Source organism: Heptranchias perlo, chromosome 24 (assembly GCF_035084215.1).
Source record: "Heptranchias perlo isolate sHepPer1 chromosome 24, sHepPer1.hap1, whole genome shotgun sequence".
NCBI lineage: Eukaryota > Metazoa > Chordata > Chondrichthyes > Hexanchiformes > Hexanchidae > Heptranchias > Heptranchias perlo.
This window is the reverse complement of record NC_090348.1, coordinates 30,914,015-30,938,059: the sequence shown is the minus strand read 5'-3', so window position 1 is coordinate 30,938,059 and position 24,045 is coordinate 30,914,015. Positions and strand designations below refer to the sequence as shown.

The window sequence follows — 24,045 nt, the reverse complement described above, 5'->3', positions numbered from 1 at the left end:
TTTATAATTTGTAAAAAAATGCAATTTACTGTGATTTATTAACATGGATTAAAATGCCCAACCAGTGCTGCAATGTGACAGTATCTTAAAAAATTAAAATTCTTATACTAAGCTCACAAAGAACATACACATATTTGCAAAGGGACTCGAATGTACAACAGTATTCAAAAATGGGATAGAAGCGTTGGCAAGTATTACAAGCAAAAGAAAAGTAAATACACAATTATTTACATAACTTCTGCCAGAAGAAATTAGAAAGAATCTATACATTAAATTACTTTCCTACAAATAACCAATAAAGTTAAGTAAAAGAACCATGTTCCACGCCACAACTGTTTCAAAACCTATATTGCATTGTTCTGCTATTGTTTAATAGTATACAAAGGAAAAGAAAATATTTTACTACAGAAAAGGGGTTGAACAAAAAAAAATTAAAAGTAAATTGCATGAGTGCCAACACTCCTTAGAAGTGCAGTTATATTTAACATACTTGAATAAAAAAATTTATACAAAACATTCAATAAATGCATTTTTAAATGCAACAATAAAATACTAAATTACAATTTTGAGCCAACCTGTGCACTACAATGTCAGTAAGGAAGGCTGGAATGTCTACTTACAAAATAAAATTTGAAAAATGTTTTTCCTCCCACTGGCTTCACAAACACATATATACAGCTCCAACAGGAGTAAAATGTTTTTAAGAATCAAAAACAGTTGTGCGAAAGACAAACAAAGATGAGCACTGGTGATAAGTTTATTACAATGTCTGACTTACAAGTCTTAAGAAGTATCTTTAAAAGATACAGTACATAAAATATTTACATCTTATTTTACAGAATAATGTTCAAAATGGGTCAGCACAGCCCCATTTTAGTGCCATCCTGAGCTGTGAAAATTGTTTTGCTGGAAAGACGGTGGCAATTGTGGTCTGGGAACAGAAATTTGTGAGGGTAATGCAGGCGTCTGTTTAAGTCCCTGACCTGCATGTGGAAGTGGTACCACATTGGGAGACGGTGGATGGAATCCTGGGCCTGCAAGTGCTGCAATACTATTTGCTCCTTGAGGTTGGTGGTGAGAGCCTGGTCTTGGCAGTGAATGGTGAGATCCTGATCCTGCAGGCGGAAGCTGAGATCCTAGAGGAGTATGATGTGTTGGATGGTGACTCAAAGTCTGATGGGCCCCTGGAGGAAGATGGTGTGGTCCTTGAGGAGTTGGATGATGAGACCCTTGTCCTGGAGGAACATGATGTCCTGGCCCAAGAACACTTGGAGCTGGTGGTGGTGGTGGTGGTGGCGGTGGTGGAGGAGGAGGAGGAGGATGTGCTGAATTAAGTGCAAGTTGATGCGATGTTGTAGTTCCAGAAGCTGGTAGAGATTGGTGTCCCGTTGCAGAAGGTGGAGGAGGGTGAAGAGGTGCTGGCCCAGGAGGTGGAGGTGGTGGTGGATGATGTCCTGAAGTTTGAGCATGTAGATGTGGCGCCTGGGTTGGTGGTATTGGATGAACTGGACTAGTTACATGTGGCAATGGTGGTAGGTGTGGGGCCTGTCCTTGAGGTGGAGGATGATGTTGGCCTTGGAGAGGCAAAAGGTGTGGTCCTGATCCAGGTGATTGAGATACTGGAGGTGGTGGTGGAGGATGTGTTGCAGATGCTGAGGAACAGTGATGCAGACCAGAACTTGGAGGTGTCAGATACTGCCCTGTAGGAGATGCATGATGTGCAGAGGCAGCCGCTGCTGGGAGCGGCCCAGGAGTTTGCAATAAAGCAGAACTTGGAGACTGTGGGGGCCCTTGGTGTATAATGGACCCAGGAGAAGGTTGAAGCAAACCAGGTCCAGGCAAGGTTTGGTTTGGACTTGGTCCAGGAGAGTATGTACCCTGTTGGGGAACATTTGTTCTTGGCTGATTAAAACTTTGAAAGTTCCCAGAAGGTTGCTGGTTTTGATAATAGGTAGGTGGTGGTGGTGGCGGCGGTGGTGGTGGCGGTGGTGGGGGCACACTGTTGTTTGAATGTTGCTGGTTGAACTGACTCAGACTAGGCTGATGACCTGAAGGTGCTGTAGATGAAGGATAAAACGTTGCACTTGTCTGCTGCTGTTGTGCTAAACTCCCAGGCTGTGCTGCCTGATAGTACACTTGCCCCACAGTGACAGGGGTTAAAAAGGATCCTCTGTGTGACGTGGCCTGTGTAGTTCCCACTTGAGGCGATTGCGAATGAATTGTCCTGTATGGTGATCCCAGCTGTTGTGACTGAGACTTTGGTGAATGTAGGTGCGTCTGAGGCTGTGGTTGAGAACTTGATGGAAGATAGTTGGGCTGTCCAGGCATGTGAGGGGCTGAAGATTTAAGAGGATGCTCAGCATGTGCTGGGAGCACAGGACACTGAGTCTTCAATGGAAGCTGAGCTGGCTGAGAATTAGATGGTTTTACTGAATTCTGGGACTGTAATGGACATGGATGCTGTGAATTATGTGGATTTCCAGACTGGCTATTAAAATTAGTTTTTGATATTGGCTGGGAATCAAACGGAAAATGCAGTTTCTGCTGTGTCTCAGATTTAGGTTGATTTTGATTAGAGGTCTCAGTTATATTACTTGCACTCTCTATCTGGCAAGGATGAGACTGTAGCAGGGTCTGAGACTTTGCCTGTAACTTTACCTGGGACTGGGATGAAAATGCAGGAGACGACGGACAAGGCAGATGTGCTGGCTGTTAATTTAAAAAAAGGTTTGAACAAATCATTTAAACTGAAAACAGGAAACATAAACTGTATAATGCTTTTCATTATCCATTAAATTAACAATACTAAGTCATAACTTTTATACAAGTTACTGTATTATTGTGTGCAGTATTACAAATGTGAAGTGTACATAATAAAATACATTCCAAAGCAACCAATAACAAATTACCTTGTTTAATTTTGAAGGGCTTATATTATGCTTTTGAGAAGTCACTGGAGATGGACACTCCTTTTCAGCAATTTGCTCTGGGTTTTCCGCATCTGAAATTTCTGCAGAAGTATCAAGTAAATAAATTAATGTGTTCTTAGAACAGTGAGGCAGTATTAAAATTGTAAGCTTAATTTTGAAATTGCAATTTGAAAGAAACACAAAGTGGCTTCCCTAAATTTAAAAAGAACAGCCATTTCTTATTTAAAATACCTTGCATCTACTGCAACAGTATTATATAATGCTATGTATTCCTCTAACATGCAGTGATCTACAAAGCATATATAACCACAATTCATAGTACTTTTTCTCAATTACAGGCAAAAGCCCACTAACATTAGTTGCGTACCAAAATTTGGTCTAATTAGCATTCTTAAGCAACATTTTCTACCCTTTAGCAAAAATGGAACATCTGAGTTTCATAAAGGTGGGGCTTTGAGTTTCAATAACTTCCATGTACAAATGAGGTCATGGCAAAATTACCACAGTAAGCAGTGTTCTTCTGTACAACAAATATATCCTTCAAACTTTGTAAAGTTACAGACATTTTGTGAGCCATAACTAATGGATATGTTGGCCAGTGCTGTTAAAGGAATACTCTACAATCATAATATTCCTTAAAGAAATAATTTTTAAAAATGGATTCATATAGAGCCAGATCCCTCCCCACTGATCAGACCACGCTTTTTGCAACGTTTCCCAGCACTGCATGAGCCAGGACAGTTGAGGCATGATATCTCAGCGCTTAGTCTCACATTTCCAATACTCCTCAGGAATATTTAATCATTAATCCTACTGGGATCCATGAAAAATCCACATGAAGATCTAAACTGGCCAGGCTGAATAATGGAGATTGCAATGTTAGACAGATATCCAAGTGTTTTGATCAATTACCTTTAGAAGACGGGTAGAGGTTTCACAGTTCTCTTCTTGGAAGTTATACTTGTGTTCAGACACCTCCTCAGGAGGTAAGACATAAACTGGGGAAGATGCATGATGTTTAACTTGTACATTGCATGGTGGAATGAGCAGGCTTGAAGGGCAAATAACTCTTTTCCATCCCTTTATAAGGCCATTATGCAGCCATACTGTGGAGTATTCCTTTAAACTTATACCAGCAGAATTGCACAAACCACTAGACAATATTTGTCTTACAATTGTCACACACCTAGCTGCTGTACTGAAGTTGTAAGTAGTAATATAAATTCCAGAATACAAGAGAAAATACAAGTACAAGGTGCGCACATTTTTATTGCAGATTATATACATTTTACCACATACATTATTTTATTTATGGGTACAAAGATGTATAATTTTAAAATAAATTTTACATTTCAGATATGAAACCAGTTTATTTCTTAAACTGTGTTAACATAAAACAGTCAATTATCAGTGCAGGCAATATGGAGGAACAATAAGGGGACTCCAGTCTTGTATGATATTAGAAAATATGGTTTATAACAATTACAGGTCACAAAAAATGGTGGAATGATTATGGAATGTCTTCACTACTGACCTAGGTTAGGTTCACTGGGAGAGAAAGCTGGGATCTTCAGTTGGAGACGTGGAATGAGTTTTGAACAGTGGGATGATGGTGGAGTTTGGAGATGAGACTGTGGCCAATGAGTTGATGTTGGGCTATGGGTGGGTGAAATCATTCCTACAGATGGAAGTCCCAACAAGAGAGCATTAGAAACTATAGACTTGATTTTATTGAATAATTTGCAAAAAAACTTTTCAAATGTACTTTTAAATAAATATCAAAGCTGTCATTGACTATTGCTCATCATAAAGCCCTTTCACTCTAAATAGACACAGCATTAGGAATACAGTATCACAACAGACACTAATGTAGATCGACCATATCTTCGTAACTTCTTTTGGACAGCACCAATAATTTGAATCACATAATATTTTGTAAACAAAAGAACAATCCTCGTCAATCTGCTGAGTTGATCCCAATGACAGGCAATTGCACCCAATGTCCCAAATGCCCGTTTAACTGATTTTTAAAAATGCCGTAAGTTTCTTATAAATATCTAATACCAATATTACTTATTTGCAAATGGTATAATAAATCTGCTTTGCAAACAGATTTTGAAACCTCAAATTCAGCCTGGTGGGAGTTCCAAGTTCATTCGTAAACAATACTGACAGTATTCATCTTCCAATGATAGACATTTCCTTCAATTTTCCCCTTTTGTATATGTCCAGCCAGGCCACATGCTTCAGTCACCAGGAGGGTGGGCAGGCAGTATGCCTCCAAATCTCTGCCAAAGCACTCTTTTGCAGCCTCTAGAAAGTGTATAACACACCACTCCAACTCAATTTTGCCTACCACTTTGTGCAACATTCAATGTCTGCCGCACTTCAGATCAGGAATTATGCACAGTACGGTTATGTAGAAAGGACTGAACCTCTATCTTTCCTACTCCGTAAGACTATACATTAGGCATTTAAAAAACTTTAAACCACCAAAAACAAATTCCACTAAAGAACCAAATCCTGATGTCAAACCAAGTGAATCAACCAGCCTTACAGCTGACAGGTTTGTTAGTTCTCAACTAGTTGATAATTCTTCTAACCACATACTTCCACCTACACCTGCTCCATTAGTGCATCAATAGCTACAGCCAAATTAGTAATCATACGGTCAGGTTAGTGGTGGCAAGTTGCCATGTAAGTATGACCGTCCTTTTCTTGTAATAGCAGGAAGTGTGTATCAAATAAAGGGGAAATCACATTCTTAGGAAGGTACTGTATCGACATGAGAATCCATTCATTTTATTTATGTGTATATTTCAAATAAAAAAATAAGAGATTTATAACACTTACCACCTTCCTTTTCTTTTCTATGATCACTCAAAAGCAGAGCTCTCTGATAGCTTCTTTCTCTTACTTTCTCTACTGAGGTTGAAGCAGTCCTTAAAATAGAATATAGGAAAAAAATCAAGGAATTGGTACCCCATAACACTCCAAAGGCTTTAAAGGTTATCTGGTTAGCCAATTAAACAACATTTAGCAGCACTTCCAAAAATTAATTAAAAAGAACTACAATTACCTTTAATATTTTTCCCATGCCTACTTTTTGAAGATTTTTGTTTAAGCACATTGACAAGCAAATCAATAGGGGAACTGATTTCAAGGAGTTACAATCTGAACAGTGTGTGCTGCATTACTAAAAGTAGTTACGATCAACACAGGATGCTTCCATGATTTTATTACTTTGAATGGTTATATTAATTCATTGTTCATTCTCTCAATTTTCTTCTAAGCTACTTCCACCATCAATTAATTAGACCGCCCTTTTTTTCTCTCTCATTGTACCCCTCTCTAGATTGGGTGCTACTTCTAGAACCATGCAAATCAGAGCTCAAGACTGGGGTCAATAATATGATGGCAGACTACCAGAGCATTACAGTACATATGGGACTCACTGCCTGTGTTATCAAGCAAGCGCAGAGGCTGGAGGCCTACAATGCACCCAGCTTGCCCCAATTTGAGTGACAAGGGCTCAGCAAGGCTCAGTAGGCCTCCTATAAAGTAGTTGAAGCGCTTGAGTGGCGATATGGGCACTGAAAGGGAGACCATGTTATATATTTTAAACGTTTTCAGTTGCTGCTGTCCAGCGCCCCTCCTCCACGGTGGAAACTTGCTTGGCGCACAATAGGCAGCCAATAGTCCTTAATTCTAACCATGGGGATCTCAGCATAAAATTATGCACATGAGCTGACCCCACATTCCCTAATGAGGTCAATTCATATGTGCACAGACGCATACAGCACTACCATGCGCTACGTGGGATCTGTTTAATCGGCTTTGATATGGTACAGGTCAGAGATCTTTCTCAACAGAATGCTCGATTGTCAATCCAGCTGGTTTGTTCTGTACATATTTCAAGGTCTTGGGTTTCTTATCAACCCTGTGAAAGCTTAATTGGAGGACTTGATATTTATGGTTCCCATTTTCAGACACATGTAGGAAAGGTTTCGGATTTCACTATGAAAAGGTCATTATCATTTCTTCGATGGCTTAAGGATTTGTACAGATAACTTCCTAAAGTTATAGACCAGAGAAAAGCCACAATCGCCTACCAGTTGGAAACTAATGAGGGACAATCACCAATTTTCTGATCCCTCTGGCTGAAGATGAAATTTATTCCAACATCTCAGTGATTAATTAAAGTGCCAGGGACGGGGAAACCATAAAACATTGCACAAGGAAGCAGGGATCCTTCACCCAAGTAAAGGGCATCTCACCATTTGGAAGAAAAGCTTTAAGTGTCCTCTACATGTCTACCAGAAAGCTATGCCTTCCCTGCCTGACCAAACCTGAGGGAGGAGTGGCCATTGTTGGCCAGCAACTATGTGTTCTCCTAGCAGTGAGAGGAAGGGCTCCTAATGTCTATAGGGTAAGTAAGTGTCTCTGATGTTAGCCAGCACTCAGAAAATCCCCTTTCAGCAGCAATGGATAAAAAGTGCCTCTTTTTCTTCCTCGGCTGGTTGGTACTGATCAGTGCTGGTAGGAACTTCATGGAGATTGACAGACAGGAAGATGAGGGGCCGATGAGTAGAGCCACTGGTCACCTTCAATTAAAGCTGGTGAAGTCCCTGCTGGACATCTGGTACCAGCTAGCATGAAACTAATCTTACAAGCAGCACAAGCTGATGCTGACTCAAGTACCATAAGCAGATCCAACTTTTTAGATACTGTGGATGGGTTCTAAACTATCATAATTTTCAGGACTCTCTCTTATAGGAGATGCTATCCTTAAGGAATGCATCCAGGCATTAATAGCTCTTTTTATGGATCAAAAAAACACCCATTTCTGCCACAAGGCCATATCATGTCGTAATGAAGGGTATCTGTTGCGGCCATCAAGACCTGCTATGCTTCACACATGGCTTAAAACTAATCTTGCATGACAGCCTTCTCGCCAAGTGAAAAATGAAAAAACTGTGTTGATGCACACTTCAAGTTCAGACTAGGATGGGTGAGAAAACAAAGTAACTGCTTCGCTCGAGAGATGTGCTTTGAACCCACACAAAAAGCAGGCCAGGACAATGACATCAGAACATCTTTAAGACAAGGGAAAGCATAGTGAAAAGGTTTAGTAAGTTGAAGGCTCCAGGCTGTGACATACAAGGGTTGAGGGGTGGAACAGGCTCGAGGGGCTAAATGGCCTACTCCTGTTCATATGTAAGGGTGCTGGTAAAGTTGGTCGAGGAGATTGATAATTCTCTCATCAACATCGGTCAAAGCTCACTGGAACTGGATTGGAAGATGGCAAATAAAACCTCCATCTTTCAAAATGAACACTGTCAAATTACAAACCTTTGAGTGGTAACTTGAATGTGAGAAACATGTTCTGAAATTTTGATGAGGGACAGTATAGCAGGTCATCTGGAAGTATAAGGGTATGATTAGAGAGAGCCAGAATGGATTCAGAAGTGCCAGGTCATGCCTGACCAATTTACTGGAGTTTTTTGAGGACGTTACAAATCATGTGGATAAGGGTGCGGCAATGAATACTATATACCTGAAATTCAGGAAGGCATCTGACATCAAATGTAACAGGCTGATTCACAAGCTACATATTCATGAGACTGATGACAAAGTATTAGACTGGATTGATGTGTGGCTGAAGGGTAGAAAGCAAAGTTCGGGGGGGGAGGCACCACAGATTGGCAGTGGAATCCCACGGAGGTCAGACTGCTGTTCATAATTAACATATAAATTGGCTTAGAGGACAGAATACAGTCCAAGGTGTTTAAAGTTTGAATGATACTAAATTGGATGCTGTGTTTAGTGATGCTAAAGGATCTGAACCGGCTGTGTCAATGGACAGAGGTTGCACAGGTCAACACAGTAAGTGCAAATTCATGAGAAAGAAGTGAGGTCAAGAGAACACATTAAATGATAATGTGCTTGAAATAAGAAAGAAAGAAAGAGATTTACAGATTTTGACAGACAAGTCATTAAAATCATTGGTTCAGTGTTCGGTGGTGATGAAAGCAAATGAAATATTGGAATATATAGTTACAGATGTGATCTACAAGTTTAAGGATGTGTTGCTGACGTTGTATCTGGCATATTGTGTTCAATTTTGGTCTCTGTATTCCAAGATGTAGAATGATTGGGTGAATCCAGAGGAAGACTACAAAGCTCATTTCTGTACTTATATGGGCTAAATTATGAGGAAAGATCATTTATCCTGGGACATTACTCTTTGGAAAAGAGAAGGAAAGGGAAGATTTGATATAGACTTTGAGATACTCACCGTTTAAAGGGGTCAGAAGAAAATAAGAAATTTAGGCAAGAGTTTTTTTTTGTAAGAGCGTGATAGAATTGCGGAGTAGGCTACCAGCAGGGTTGGTAGAACAGAAAGCCATGGCAGGTTTTTTTAAAAAAAGGCCAGGTTAAATTCTGATTAGGAGAAAGGATACAGGACTATCAGTTCCAAAATCATGGTAAGGAAACTGATGGGTGATTTGGAAAGGTAGGCTAGATAAATTAATGGTCTTCTGCACAAAACATTCCTGTTACTATGACTTAAGGAGACATTTGCCTAGATTTTATGATCAGCATTATCTCATTTATTTCAAATGTGATAACACTAGCATTAAAATAATGTCAGTTTGAAAATCAAGGCTATAGTTTTTTGCAATCTTTTCCCCTGGATCCAATCTGATAGCCAGACCTTCTCCATTGCCATGTGGAGGATGAAGAATTATAAGAAAAATTGCAAACCACTGTATTGCTGTCTGCTTTGAGCTAACATTCAATCTAAACATGTTCAATGATCCCACTGGCCTCCTGCGTAGTATCCAACACAAACTTTTTGTATGTGCATCCTATCATATACTAAGTCCTACCTGCCTATTACCTATGTCCTCGCCAACCTCTACCAACTCCTTGCCTCACAACACATTAATTTTAAAATCCTAGTCTCTGCTTAAAAATCCTCCAATGGCCTTGCCCCATCCTGCCTCTGCAACCTCTTCCAGCCCTAAGTCCCAGCTTTCACTTTCTGTTCTCCGCCCTCCACTCCACTGCTGGTGGCAAAACTTTCAGCCAGCATGCCTCTGCATTCTGAAATTCCTTTGCTAAGCTCTTTTGCCGTGCTACATTTTTCCCTTAAAGGTGCTATGTAAGTGCAAGTTATTATTGTAAACAGCTGTAAAGCATATTTACACATAAGAAATTTGATTTCTAAATTGTGTTGGTATTTCCAGTTGAAATTAGTAGACTGAATTAAAACTGTAGTGCTCAAGTACTTCTAAAAAAAAGTTATGATTTTATTTTTTCTTTGATCATTATTTTGTTTTTAAAGGTTATGCTTCAAGTTGAAAATACAAAGGGCACTTTTTTGGTGCATAAGAATTATATTCTTAGGTTGGACTTAAGATGCCTAGTTTTATTCCAACCACCATCACCGCGTCCCCCACGATAGACCGTTGCTCCAAAAAATGGGCATGTGAACTTACCATTGGACATCTGCATCATCTAATTTTTTTTCGGTTGAAGGTGTCTGCTTAATTGGAGATTTGTTGCCAGTTTCAATGGGACTGACAGACTCCACTGTAGCAAGCAAGGATGATGAATGGCTAGGGATACTTTCTCCTTGCTCTCCACTAGCACTTACACTGCTGCTACTGCTGCCATTTCCATTGCTACTGGCCCCACTATTACCACCACCACCAATGCTATGTGGCGATGTGGCAACTGGAGAGAAGCTTTCTGATTTGGAACCACTTTGTCTTGCTTCCCGCTGTCTTTTACGATATTCTAGTAAAGACACCTGAAAAAAAAAAGCAAATTTTAAGTACACTACAATAGCAACCCATCAGTTACTGAAAACTGCACTACGTTAAGCTACAAATTATATTTCTTCCTTCATTTTTTGTCACAAGTACTAAGCATTCAGAAGACAATTCTGTTAATTTTGATCATTAACACTTACTTTTTTCTTCTGTGGTGGATTTTGTGGAGTACAGCTTCCCTCTGTCATACTGTCCCCATTAATCCCCTTGCCAAAACTGATCACCCCGTCCTCCGAGCAGTAATAACCAGTTCCTTCTGGAAATGATAGTCTGCTGTCCTCTTGAAGCATTTTTGTCTCACTCGCCCTGAAGCCACCTCCTACCTCCAACTGATGTGAAGGTGTTAAATCCCGAAGATTGGAATTCAAGGGTGAGAAATTTAAGCTGGGTCGCTCAGGGCTTTTTATCCACGAAGAGTAAACAGTGCCCATTCCACTGTAAATAGGTTCTGATTGGCTGTTTGGGTCAGTCCGATCATGGTGAATAGGGCAATCTAAATCTTTATGCAGTGCATGCTGTTCACATACTTCAAGTCCTGTCTGGAGTTCTGATACAGATTCAATGCCACTGATGCACTGGCTAATTTCTGTCCTGCTCCTTGGACTAACATCTCCAATAGTCTTTGCATCATGTAGTCCCATTTCTGTTAGGTTGGAGCTCCTTAAAGAATTCAGTGCTAAGAGGGAGGGTACTCTGTCAGAAGTCTGCAAGTAAAATAAAAATTAAGTTATTGTTAAGTTAAGTTACTATTACATTATTAAATTCAACTATTCTAATAGAAAAAGATTCCTCAGAATCAAGCAACTGTATATCACTATATAGGATGAAGTATAGTTCACCATGTCAAAAGAATTGAACTGGAAATGGGGACAGAACAATGGAAAATCTTCTTACATTCATCAGAAATGTGAAAACAGATTTTCTTCCCTGACAAACAAGTATTATTCTACACAGTTTAGAAAATTAGAATATGTATTGTACAATCTCACTGCATGATCATACTTGATTATTTTACACAATGCCACCAATTTTGCTTTCTACCATTTCTAAGGAAGAACCAATCAGCATGTCTTGATTTTAGATCAGGCAGGTTCACCGATTTAGTTGCTAATGGCTGCATTGCTATGCTTTCTCCCCTACTCTAGGTTCTCATCCTTCGGAAGATGAAGCAGAAGCCTTGGAGGGGGAGAACCCTCCTGAAGAAGCTCCATCGCTTGTTCTATCTCTTCCAAGCACCTGATCAGAGATCGGCATTCTGGCTGGGATAGAAAGTGAGATAGAAGGGGATGCACAACACTCGTGAGCAGAAGCAGGAGGCAGTGGAAAGGGAAACCCGAAGGCAAGGCTGGGTCCCAGTTCTGCTATAGAGGATCAGGATGCAGACCTCAGAGGCCCAGCCTACAAAGGGAGACTCCTTGATATGCACCAGATGTTGGGAGGTACTAGACTATCTGCCTAGGAGTTACCACAACATGTCTGAGACAATGGAGGAGCTCCATTCCAAGGCATTAAAAATCATAATAGCCGAACAGTGCAAGTTTGTCTATTCGATGGGTTATAATGAGGTATTCAGGCATCAATGGCAGGTGATATCTGTGTAAATGGGGGTCAGAATCTTGGGTTTTTCTTGCAATGTGGAGCGTAAAGATGGATTGGTCTGTTAATGCAGAAGTGATGTGAAGGGATTGGTTCTGATTGTTCTTGTACTGGAAGCATTAGTCTATGAGCTGCTGCTTAATAGTCCTAGCTGCTGGCTGTGCAGGTCTTGCTGCAGCTTCTCCTGGATCCTCTTCTTCCTGGGGCTCCTCTTCCTCTGATGTCTCCTTCTCCTCAGCTGCTGCTGGCTCAATGTCCTGTCTCCATTGTAAGGTGAGGTTATGCAGGATGCAGCAGACAACCACATTATAGAATCTTGAACAGATCATACAAATTAAGAAGCTTGTGATGTGGGAAAACCGCACAAGCAGTTTTGGTGGATGTCTGATACTGGAAAGGACCAACAAAGAAACTTTACATCTGGCTGCCAGTAGAAAAGAACAAAATGGGAAAATTAAAATAACGCTGTATCAACACGATATGACTACAAGAAAATAAATGGCAGTTAGAAACCAGAATACTGATATCAAGACTGCAGCACAGGAATAGTAAAGAAATTAACATAAAGCTTACAAAAGGTTCAGCAAGTGAGTGACTATCATCACACCATATATCATTTTGAAATAGCTGAAAAAAATGGCAAATTTAACTTTTTTCTGCTATGGAACTTTAGAATTGCTGAAGACAAGGTGGGGGGGGGGGGTCACTGAAGTGTAAAACTAGAACAAGGGCTTATTAATGAGATGAGTTGGAGTTGTACCTTTGAAAGGCTACCTCATGTCCTCTGATTTATCTGGTTCAGATTACAGCTTATTCATTTGTATGTAGAGGACGATTAAACAAAGAAATGCATCTTTGAACCATATTCTATTTAAGACATTCAAAATCAGTTACTATATTACCAGCAGTAGTGATGGGGTTACAAATAACCTCAGTGCCTAAAGTTGTGTGGGGAGAGGATGAAATCAACCAGGGTTCCCATTTCTGATTATTATCCAGCAACCCTCGCTAGAAGTGCATATGTTAAAGTTGTGCAAGGATAACAGTGGGCTTGGCTGTGATGCCCCACATGATTAAAGAAATTGTCGGCAACCATTATCAAAGCTTATACTTGGTTTAGTTAGTATCATCAGCTTGCCTTAGTTTGGTGGTAGTCATGCCTAAGTCGTGACCTACCTCATGGCATTAGCACATCATCTAGACTGACACCCCACTGTAGCAGTTGGATGACACGTTAAACAGAGGCCTCATCTGCTTATACTGATGGTTCAGGTGGGCATTAGAAGTCCCACGACACTTTTCGAAGAGGGAGTACTTCCAGTTTCCTGGCGAGCATTCCTTCCACAACCAACATCACTAAAAAATGAACTGGTCATTCAGTTCATTGCTTTTTGTGGAAACTTATGTGCTCAAAATAGCTGTCTTATTTGTCTATACAGCAACAGTCACTGCATTTAAAGTAATTCATTGTCTGTGAAGTATTTTGTGATGTTTGAGATGTGATATACCACTATATAAATGCATGTCTTTCTTTCACACATGAATAATAGCTACTTAGTTAACTAGCACCCACGGAATCATTTCCCAACAAAGAGTTAATGCTTTCAGGAGCGAAGGAGAGCAAGAAAATCTGCAAGGAAGAAAACGAAGAATGATGGTTTGTATAGTGCATTGGACAGCAACGGTACACGTCCACAATTCCAAACACCCCAAATTAACAATCTCGTTTGTGTCTTTGTGGGGTTAAATGTTAACTTAAAAAAAAGTAAATTGAGTGAAAGAATATTTATGACATTATGCAACATCTACAGTATGGGTAGTGTACAAACAAATTACAATAAATTACCTCATGAGTGTATACTCTTCGCTTAACTTCTGGGGAACTTTCAGGTGATGAAATGTTCTTTGGACAGGACAAAGGAGAAGAAAAAATAGGTAAAAATGCGAACAATGGTCACTTTAAAACTGAACTGAATTAAATGGTTCACTAGTATACCATATCAAATAAAACCAAATGATGTATATTGACTAACTCACAGTTCCAAGCTTTTTTAATACTGTAATAAAATACCAATATTAATATAACCTACCTATTAAGGTTGACTTCATTCTTTGAGTTGTAAGCATTTTTTACACACCATTAGGATAAACCCACATTAGCAATGGGAAGGATCATGGAATAACACCACATTAATTTGGTTTGAGAATCATTGTGTTGGTTCCCTGACCCTCCCACAGCCAGCAAATTCCTCTTGGGTACTGTCTCCCATTTTCCCAGCAATTTAATTTTAGTACCTAATACAATATAGTATTACACATCAACAATAAAACAGAAATTGACATTAGCACATCCCAATAAGAACATAAGAAATAGGAGCAGCAGCTTGAGCCTGCACTACCATTCAATGAGATCAGGGCTGATCTTCTACCTCAACTCCACTTTCCCGCCCTATCCCCATATCCCTTGATTCCCTTGGTGTCCAAAAATCTATCGATCTCAGTCTTGAATATACTCAACAACTGAGCATCCACAGCCCTCTGGGGTAGAGAATTTCAAAGATTCACAATCCTCTGAGTAAAGAAATTTTTCCTCATCTCGGTCCCAAATGGCCGACCCCTTATCTTGAGACTATGACCCCTAGTTCTCAACTCTCCAGCCAGGGGAAACAACCTCTCAGCATCTACCCTGTCAAGTCCTCTAAGAATTTTATACATTTCATTGGGATCACCTCTCATTCTTCTAAACTCCAGAGAATATAGGCCCATTCTACTCAATAGAGATGATATGAAGCTGAAAAGGTGTGTCTGTAGAATGTAAAGGATCCTTCCCTTTTAAAGAATGAAAACAATCTTAACAGGTATGCAATTTTTCTCCACAGATGCTTCCTGACTTGCTGGGTATTTCCAGCATTTTCTGTTTATATTTCAGATTTCCAGCATCCACAGTATTTTGCTTTTGATGTAATCGTTCTTCACCTGAACTCCCTACTTAATATTAGGAGTTGCACTACTACTCAATTCACACCTTCTTAGGCCATAAGGAGCATAGGAACATAAGTAGGCCATTCAGCCCCTCAAGCCTGTTCCGCTATTCAATTAGATCATGGCTGATCTGTACCTCAAATCCATTTATCCCTTGCTACCCTTACATAACAACAATCATATCGATCTCAGTCTTGAAAGTTTCAACTGACCCAGCATCCACAGCCTTTTGGGGGAGAGTTTTTCAGATTTCTGCTACCCCTTTTGTGAAGAAGTGCTTCCTGATTTCACTCCTGAATGGCCTGGCTCTAACTTTAAGATTCTGCCTCCTTGTTCTGGATTCCCCCATCAGAGGAAATAGTTTCTCTGTATCTACCCTATCTATCCCTTTTATTATTTTAAACGCTTCCATTAGATCAACCCTCAATCTTCTATTCCCAAGTGAATACAAGCAAAGTTTATGTCCTAATCCAACCTGATCTCATAATTTAACCCTTTAAGCTCTGGTACAATTCTGGTGAATCTGCTCTGGAACCACTCCAAGGCCAATATATCCTTCCTAAGCTGCGGTGCCCAGAACTGAACGCAGTACTCCAGATGGGGTCTGACCAAGGCTGCATACAACTGAAGCATTATTTTCTCACTTTGCATTCCTGCCCCCTTAAGGTAAAGGCTAACATTCCATTAGCCTTTTTGATTTATTTTTGTATCTGTGCACTAGCTTTTAGTGATTTGTATACATGGACACCCAAATCTCTTTGCTCTTCCACTGTTTCTAGTCTCTCACCATGAAGAAAATATTCTGATTTGTCTTTCTTGGATCCAAAGTGGATGACTTCATACTTCTCCACAGTAAACTCCAATTGCCATTGTTTTACCCACTCACTTAATCTGTCTATGTCCCTCTGCAACTTCCTGCTCCCATATGCACTACTTACTGTCCCTTCTAACTTAGTGTTATCTGCGAAACTGGATATACAACTCTCTATTCCTTCATCCAAGTCATTGGTAAATATGGTGAAAAGCCAAGGTCACAATACAGATCCCCAGGGAACACCACTTGTTACATCCTGCCAATCAGAGTATGTACCCTTTATCCCTACTCGCTGTCTCCTACCGCCCAATCAATTTCCAACCCATGTTGCAAGGCTGCCTCCAATTCCGTGCGCATTCATTTTTGCTAATAAGCTCTTGTGCGGAACCTTATCAAATGCCTTCTGAAAGTCATTTAGAAGATAAATAACATCCATAGACATTCCCTTATCCACCATGTTAGTGACCTCCTTAAAAAACTCAACTAGATTAGTCAGATGTGACTTATCCATCACAAATCCATGCTGACACTCTCTCTCACTCTGATCAGCTCATATTTGTCCAAGTGCTCGATCACTCTGTCCCTAATGACAGATTTTAGTAACTTCCCCACAACTGATGTTAGACTGATGGGACTGTGGGTACCTGGTTTCTCTCTCCCACCCATCTTAAAAAATGGTGTGATTTTTGTAATTTTCCAATCCAATAGCACAATCCATGAATCAAGAACTTTGGAAGATTATAACTATAAAGGTACAATAAGAAACAGTTTTGCTCCCTGTTTTGGGTTTTTGGAGAACTTTTTAAAATAAAGAAAAAACTACGAAGGCACATTACGAAGCAGTTACTTCATGAGAGACACAGACCATTCATAAAGTTGAAAGAATATTCACTTGTGGTAATCCTTATGGGAATATAATTTGTAACCTCCCGAGTGGAGAGTCCATTTATGAAGAAATATTAGAAGCCACTAAGTGAGTCCAGCCCCTGTGACCAATTTGCAGAGCATCAGAACAAAGGATCTCGAAACATGTCCAGAGTTTGTGTGTCCAAAACAGCATTTACTATCCACCCAGAGACAGACTCATTGGTCATCTGAGCCTTAAAATGCTGAAACTTCCAGCTGTGTTAAGTCAGGCTATTCTCTGAGTATCCAGGTATCTTGTCGATGGGTACCTCAATCCTACAGTGAAGTCCTGTCATCTGATTGTAGAGAGCAGAAGGGGGTGCAGCCTATGCCTGGACAAAATGTTGTTTGCTAATGTCCACCATTAGTGAACCAGGGAAGAAGCCTGATTTAAAATCACAACATGACAAGAGAAAGAAGCTAAGATGACCAGTGAAAAAAAGAGATTCCGATGAAATGATTTCAAAGAGTTTTGTGGTACTTTGTCAGTTGTCATTCTACATGGACCTTGGAGTCCAAACGTAAATATTTTACTGAGGAAGACCCAATTTGCCCACTAAAGGTCTTCTTGCTATTTTCATTACTTAACAATATTACATGCTGAATGAGCCCACTGACTTACCTTTGTGGATCCTAGACTCATCCTATATAATAAAAGCACGAGAGGAGAGAGCTAGGCAGCCACTATGTGTTCATGTTGTACTTTAAGATGTAAAACATACAAATTGAATAGCCATCAAGAATTGTGAAGCTCTTCTGGCACAATACATGCTTGAAATCTGGAGAGATCTTCTAACGTCACCGCGTAAATTTTCAGAACGCGATTTTATAAATTCAACTGGATAAGACAAAGGGTTAGGATATTTGATGGCAACAGACTTTCACCAACGCAACTCTGAAGAGATTGTAACATGGAGATGGTAACATGGAGATGGTAACATGGATCCCCAGAAAGCACAACATTTTATAAAGCATTGGATGGGGGGAGGGTCACAAATCTAATACCTTTCCATCAAAAAAAAGTCTTAAAGGGCTGTTGTTATTATGCTTGTTTCTTTCCTCTTTGGAGAGTCGTGTTTATCCTAATGGAATGCAGAAGATATAAGGCATTCTCCAATCATTATTTAAGACTAGCTTTGTTTTGCATTGCTTCCAGAAATATTAGCACAAATTAAATTTGCTATTTTTTAAATATTACTTTTACAAGACAATCCACCAATCTTGTTTTTAAGTCTACAATGTACAGATTGTTCCTGGTGTGGTATTATCTTAAAGCAAAATGGCTCTGACTCAATTTTAATTTCATGGTTACTATAATTTATTTCAGTTATGTATTGTCCTATTTTTAAAAAATGTAGAACTTACCTCAAATTGCAGGGAATTTCCTTGAAGGTTGGGTGTTACAGGTGTCACAGGTGAATAAATAGGTCTGTAGCCATTTCTACAAAATTCGTCCTCTATTTTCCCCTTTGTTGGAGTACTACACATAGAAGGATCTGAGGCAGTGATATCAACAAATGGGGGCGTTGTATGTGGAGAAGGGATTGGAGTGGAAGGCTCAGGTAGACCAGAATCTGTTAGATGGCGTAATCTTCTCTTCTTTAAAGGGGTAGTTAATTCTGTAAGACAAGGCAGAAGATGAGAACAGAAGAACAATTTTAGGAGTAAGAATGAGTGAAAATCTGAATAAAAATACTCAAACTAAGTTTGATCACTTAACTTACAAATGAAAGAAATCAAACTGCACACATTTTGCACAAAACCTGTAACAATGAATAGTTAAACTCACAACCCCTCTCCCTCCACACACACGTGCATATTTCCCCATCTCCTCGCTCAATTTCTCCAGTGAACTTTTGTTTCCTTACTCAATCCAGCATGATACTCTCTCTCTCTACATACATGAGCACAGAGTACAGAAGAAGAGTAGAACAGTATAACTATATGATAGATTATAAATATAAAAACAAATTTACCTGATAACCACCCTCCACATCACTAAGCTAAGACCAGATAATCAACAAGATGTGCACTGGTGTGTGGAGACTGCTTTGCATTCATTGAATGAAAGTGACCCTAACAGCTTGGTCTTCTTCTTCAGCTGCATTCTTTACATTAAACTAAACAGTAGCCCCAGCAAAGGAGGATAGAGCTCTGAGAGTTCTATCAACTCTGGCAACTTTTAAATGGGCAATCTAGCAAATATCCTCTAAGCATGTTTAATTCTCCATCCAACCATGGAGTGGAGGAGGATTGGACTTCTAGTGCCACCTCTCCTATTTGACAATTAAGTTAATCACATCAAGTTTGAAACAGAACTTACACATGAAAAAATTGTACAATAATGGACAGCAAAGAGAGGCATGGTGAGTATCCGTCATTGGAAATAACCTGTGGCCTTCAAAATAGATGCTGGCATAAGCTAGCAGCTGTGAATTGACTGAGATTGGCTTGCTCAAGGTAGGGTTGAGATGATTCAAGATCAAGTGCCATACTAAACACTAGAAATTTAAAAGCTTTAATGAAACTATACCCTCTACAAACCTCAAAGAACTAAAAGAAAGCGGCAGGACCTTTCCAATGACTTTGCTGATCCCGGCAAGCCAGAGCTACAGAGAAAGGCATAGGTGTCAAATAGTGGAATGGTTCTGTGGCATTTTGAACAATTTTGCATTTAGGTAAACCCACAGCCAAATCTACATCACAGAAACTATCAAATTCTGAGCAAAGGGCTCAGAGAGCATCAAGATCCCAACTAAACCCCAGGTTAAAAGTCTAATGAAAAACTGATCTTAGGATTGCTAAAAACTAAATACACTCTTTGGTGGGAGATTACAGATATGTAACCTGAGTTCTGTGTAAGAAAAAGAACCAAGGATCTATCCCAAATAGACATGGAGGGCCAAGCAGGGTTGGGGAAGATCCCATATATGTGGAGGTTGAGGAAATGAGGAATAATATCCATTACAATTCTAGATTTATTCACATCACATCAGTTTGTTATGACTCCTATTGATTCAGTAGATTGTGACTTTAGTACATTTCAATACCTGTCAAACAGCAATTCCCACTTAGTGCAGCAGTGCCAGGGCTGTTCGTTTCTCCATTCATTGCTGGACTCAGAGAGCTATCATACGATGTGGAATCAAAGGCGTCAGCAACTGTTGATGAAGTTTCATCCTCCAAGGCCTGCTTTAACCAACGCTTCACAAACAAATGTATGAATTAGATGCTATTCATCTGTATAATTACAGAGAACAAGATAAAAACAAAAGCCTAAAACTAAAACTCTCACTTCCTCAGGATTTCCATTACTGCTTAGGTAACCCATAAGTTTATGAAAGTTAAAAATAACATGTCTGCCGTTGTAAAATGGTGTGGATTTAATCCACAAAAAAAACCTAATCACTTACCATGGGAATTTGGGCATATACAGTGGAATCCCCTTATCAAATTCAAAATTATATCAGCCTTTAGTAACTTTATTTGCTCACTAAATAATGGACCAGACTTTGCTGTAGCAGGGCATCTAAGGGCAACCAATTGTGTATCTCCTTAACCAATCAGATTGAAGGACTGAGAAGGAAGTATAAATTAGAGTGGGTGAATTCAATATCAAATCAAGTACAGAAAGAAACAGGAATAAAGAGTGGGAAAGAAAAATTGGATTGAGAGAGAAATAAATGACAAGACAACTTTCTGTGGCGAGTTTAGTTTGTATCTACCACGCAAATACAGAAACTTCACGACATTCAATGCAAGTCAATGGTGAGACAGGTGGGAAGTGCCATTTTCACAAAGTTAATGGTGGAGCGGCGCAACTTGGACAGTAACTTATGGATACTGACATTTAACTGTGCATCTGCTTCTCTCCTGAAGTTGCTGTACAATTTACACATAAATAATGGCGAGCGCCATTAGCCTCATCGTTATTTTGACAGCAAAATCTGGCTCCATAAATAGTGATCTGTGTTTTAAGTGGGCTATGATATCAAGTTAATTCATTAAAAATTACTACATAAAAATAAATTTACATGACCATCGAAAGTGGAGGTAAAATTATATTACCTTTTTACAGGATCCAGCTTTTGGTTCCAAAGGCTCTTTCCGTCTTCTTCTCTCGGACAAGAATGGAGAGCAGAAGCGAATATAGTGCTTAGGGGTTGTATAAATATGAGGACTGTGTGTAAGGCCAGGTAATGAATTCAACTGTGTAGCTAGAACCTCAGGGTCTGTTGTTATCCGCAGAGGTCTATCTAAAGGGTTGTCTGTTGGTTTACCGGCCTTCTCATTCAACCATTCACTGACCAAATGCTGAAAAAAAAACAAATTTTAAAACTATTAAACATGCTAGGAATACTAATAGTAATTGTAATCTTTAAAAAAAATAAATTTGCTTTCCTTCTAATTTTCCTGGTTGGGCCACGCAGGAGCAAAAAATTATTTAAAAAAACCACAAAGACGAAATAAAATTAATTTTTTTACAATTGGAAAGTTAAAAATAATAGGAAGTAAATATTTATTAAAAATAGGGAAGTAGGGTAAAATAGAACGGAAAATATTGACATAGACCAATTTTTTTTTTAAACAAATGGCTGATTATTGGGAAGCTATTGAGGCATAAATTACATGATCACACTACCAATGCTGGAGTCTCTACAACCATATGCTGATAATGTATTCTAAGGCACACAAATACACAACTTTTAAAAAGATAAACAGACACAGATCAAATAGATAGATGCACACCTTTTTTGTCTTGGGGTATTTGGTTGTTGTTTTGTTGATAGTTGGTGATGGTGTTCCTGCTGATTCTTCTGCTGATACTGTGATGGTTGTGGTTGTTTCTGCTGCTGCTGATGGTTCTACTTCGATTGCCTCTTCCTCCATGTTAGCATCGCATGACCTAGGAGCTGTTTCAGGAAAAGAATTTTCAACTTCATTCTGTTGGTTACTGGAGACATCGACTTCTGGAGATGATGGAGGAATATCAGAGCAGGTACTGACAGTTCTGTGCCTCCGGCGCTGCTGTCCTATATGAGTCCTACTGCGAGAGAAGCTTTTCCTCTGTTTTGCTCTGTTTACCCTGGCAGGATTTGGCTTGCTTAAAACTTCTTCTTTTACTGATTCCTAGGGGAAAGATGAACATCATAATGATATAGTAATTATAATTTACACATGCTCAACTCAACCAGGGATGCAAGTAAATTTTCCTAAAATTTAACATTAAGGCAAAGAACCAGAGAAAGCACATGGCTTTTAAGTTTATTAAGATTTACAAGAGATATTGCTGGGCTGGATCTTGCTGGAGAGGGGCATCTCACAATGTACACCGTTAGTTAGCTCTAAAAAATATTTGCGCCGTAACTTGCTGCTAGTGCAAGCTGATGTTGGTGTGGCGAGGGCAACAGGGCATCTGGGATTGTAGTGAACGGCAGGACAAACAGTGTTTCTCCTTAACCAATGAGATTTAAGACTTGAGAAAGAAACAGAGGAAGGACGGAGAAGGAGGGTGAATTAGAGAGTGAAATCAGGTACAGAAAGAGAAAGAGACGGAAAGGAAAAGAAAGACTTTTAAAAAATCTCTAACAATAATTGACTACATGCAGGCATGAGATTGAAAAGTTTAAATTGTTCCCTTTCTGAGAGGTTGATTGGCATTGCATTAACAACTATCACATTGTTAAAAAGGTATTTACACTCTTAATTACAAGACTTAACTTTATGTGGCGCGTTTAACAGGCAATTAATGTGCAAATCCAGCAAGTTCTTAAAAATAATGGTGAGGCTAAGGGCGAGATGCCGTCTGTGCGAAGCAAACGGTGGAGCGACGTAAATCGACCAGCAAGTTCTGAAGATTCGCAACTCAGGGCGTATTTCTTAATCCCCTGAATTTGCCGAGCGGTTTGCGCATTATTAACGGCATGCATTGTTAACAATCCATTATTTTTCCAGCACGATCCGACCTGCTGTTTTTTTGCTTTGGCAAAAGATTTAGCTTTCAGAGCACATCAAGTTAATCTTTCTTTTTTTCTTGTATTGTGTAAAATCCCATCAGTTTCTCTCACTCCCAGTCCACCTTTGCTTTCTCTTGTAAATTTGCTCATGTTCATCCTATCCATTAGAAAGGTGGTCTCTGTTTCCCTCATATCTGTACTTTCCATAGTTATGGAAGCTAAGCTTGAGGACCAGCTGGCTACTCCCAGCAACATAGGCATGGAAGAATGGTATGTATCTGTGAAGACACATTTCTAAAAGAAGTCACCCCACAGAGAGGGAATACTGAAACAGATAGAGGGAACTGGGCAACTGTCCACGGCAGGAAGAGGAGGAGACGGTACAGGAAAGCTTTGCAGATCTGGACTTATCCAATACAGATTACAACGCCTCTGATGAGGACAAGTCATTATTCATGGGGAAGTGAGATACAAACCATGAGAACTGGAAAGTGGTAGGTGTAGCGGATTCTATAATTAGGGAGATTGACATCTTGTTTTGTAGTTGTAATTGGGATTCCCAAATGATGTGTGCCTTCCAATACCAGGAAAAGAACATGACAGTGCATGGAAAACTTCTGAAAAGGGAAGGAAACCAGCCGGAAGAGGATAACTGTGGGGAAAAGCCTTTGTGGGAAACAAAAGAAATGCGGAGAGAGCAAGGGCAAAAGGGAGAATTTTCTTTAACTATGAAGCTGTCTACAGCTCCATATCATTTTTTTTATTCGTTCATGGGATGTGGGCGTCGCTGGTAAGGCCAGCATTTATTGCCCATTCCTAATTGCTCTTGAGAAGGTGGTGGTGAGCCGCCTTCTTGAACCGCTGCAGTCCGTGTGGTGAAGGTTCTCCCACAATGCTGTTAGGTAGGGAGTTCCAGGATTTTAACCCAGCGACGATGAAGGAACGGCGATATATTTCCAAGTCGGGATGGTGTGTGACTTGGAGGGGAACGTGCAGGTGGTGTGGTTCCCATGTGCCTG

At 39.7% G+C, this 24,045-nt stretch overlaps 1 protein-coding gene across 4 annotated transcripts in view; it reads right to left on the bottom strand.

The window, feature by feature from the left end:
- The window catches only part of kmt2e (lysine (K)-specific methyltransferase 2E), a 127,196-nt gene continuing 103,151 nt past the window's right edge, over positions 1-24,045 (bottom strand). For all 4 annotated transcript variants that reach the window (XM_068005009.1, XM_068005012.1, XM_068005010.1 and 1 more), the window contains 11 exons: positions 21,819-22,199; positions 21,138-21,383; positions 20,120-20,273; positions 18,435-18,688; positions 14,214-14,270; positions 10,912-11,475; positions 10,436-10,749; positions 5,784-5,872; positions 4,465-4,608; positions 2,910-3,010; positions 1-2,709 (listed from right to left, as the gene is read on the bottom strand). In XM_068005009.1, the coding sequence (XP_067861110.1) occupies positions 874-2,709; positions 2,910-3,010; positions 4,465-4,608; positions 5,784-5,872; positions 10,436-10,749; positions 10,912-11,475; positions 14,214-14,270; positions 18,435-18,688; positions 20,120-20,273; positions 21,138-21,383; positions 21,819-22,199 (4,140 nt within the window). In that variant the 3' untranslated portion in view covers positions 1-873. The remainder of the gene's footprint in view (positions 2,710-2,909; positions 3,011-4,464; positions 4,609-5,783; positions 5,873-10,435; positions 10,750-10,911; positions 11,476-14,213; positions 14,271-18,434; positions 18,689-20,119; positions 20,274-21,137; positions 21,384-21,818; positions 22,200-24,045) is intronic.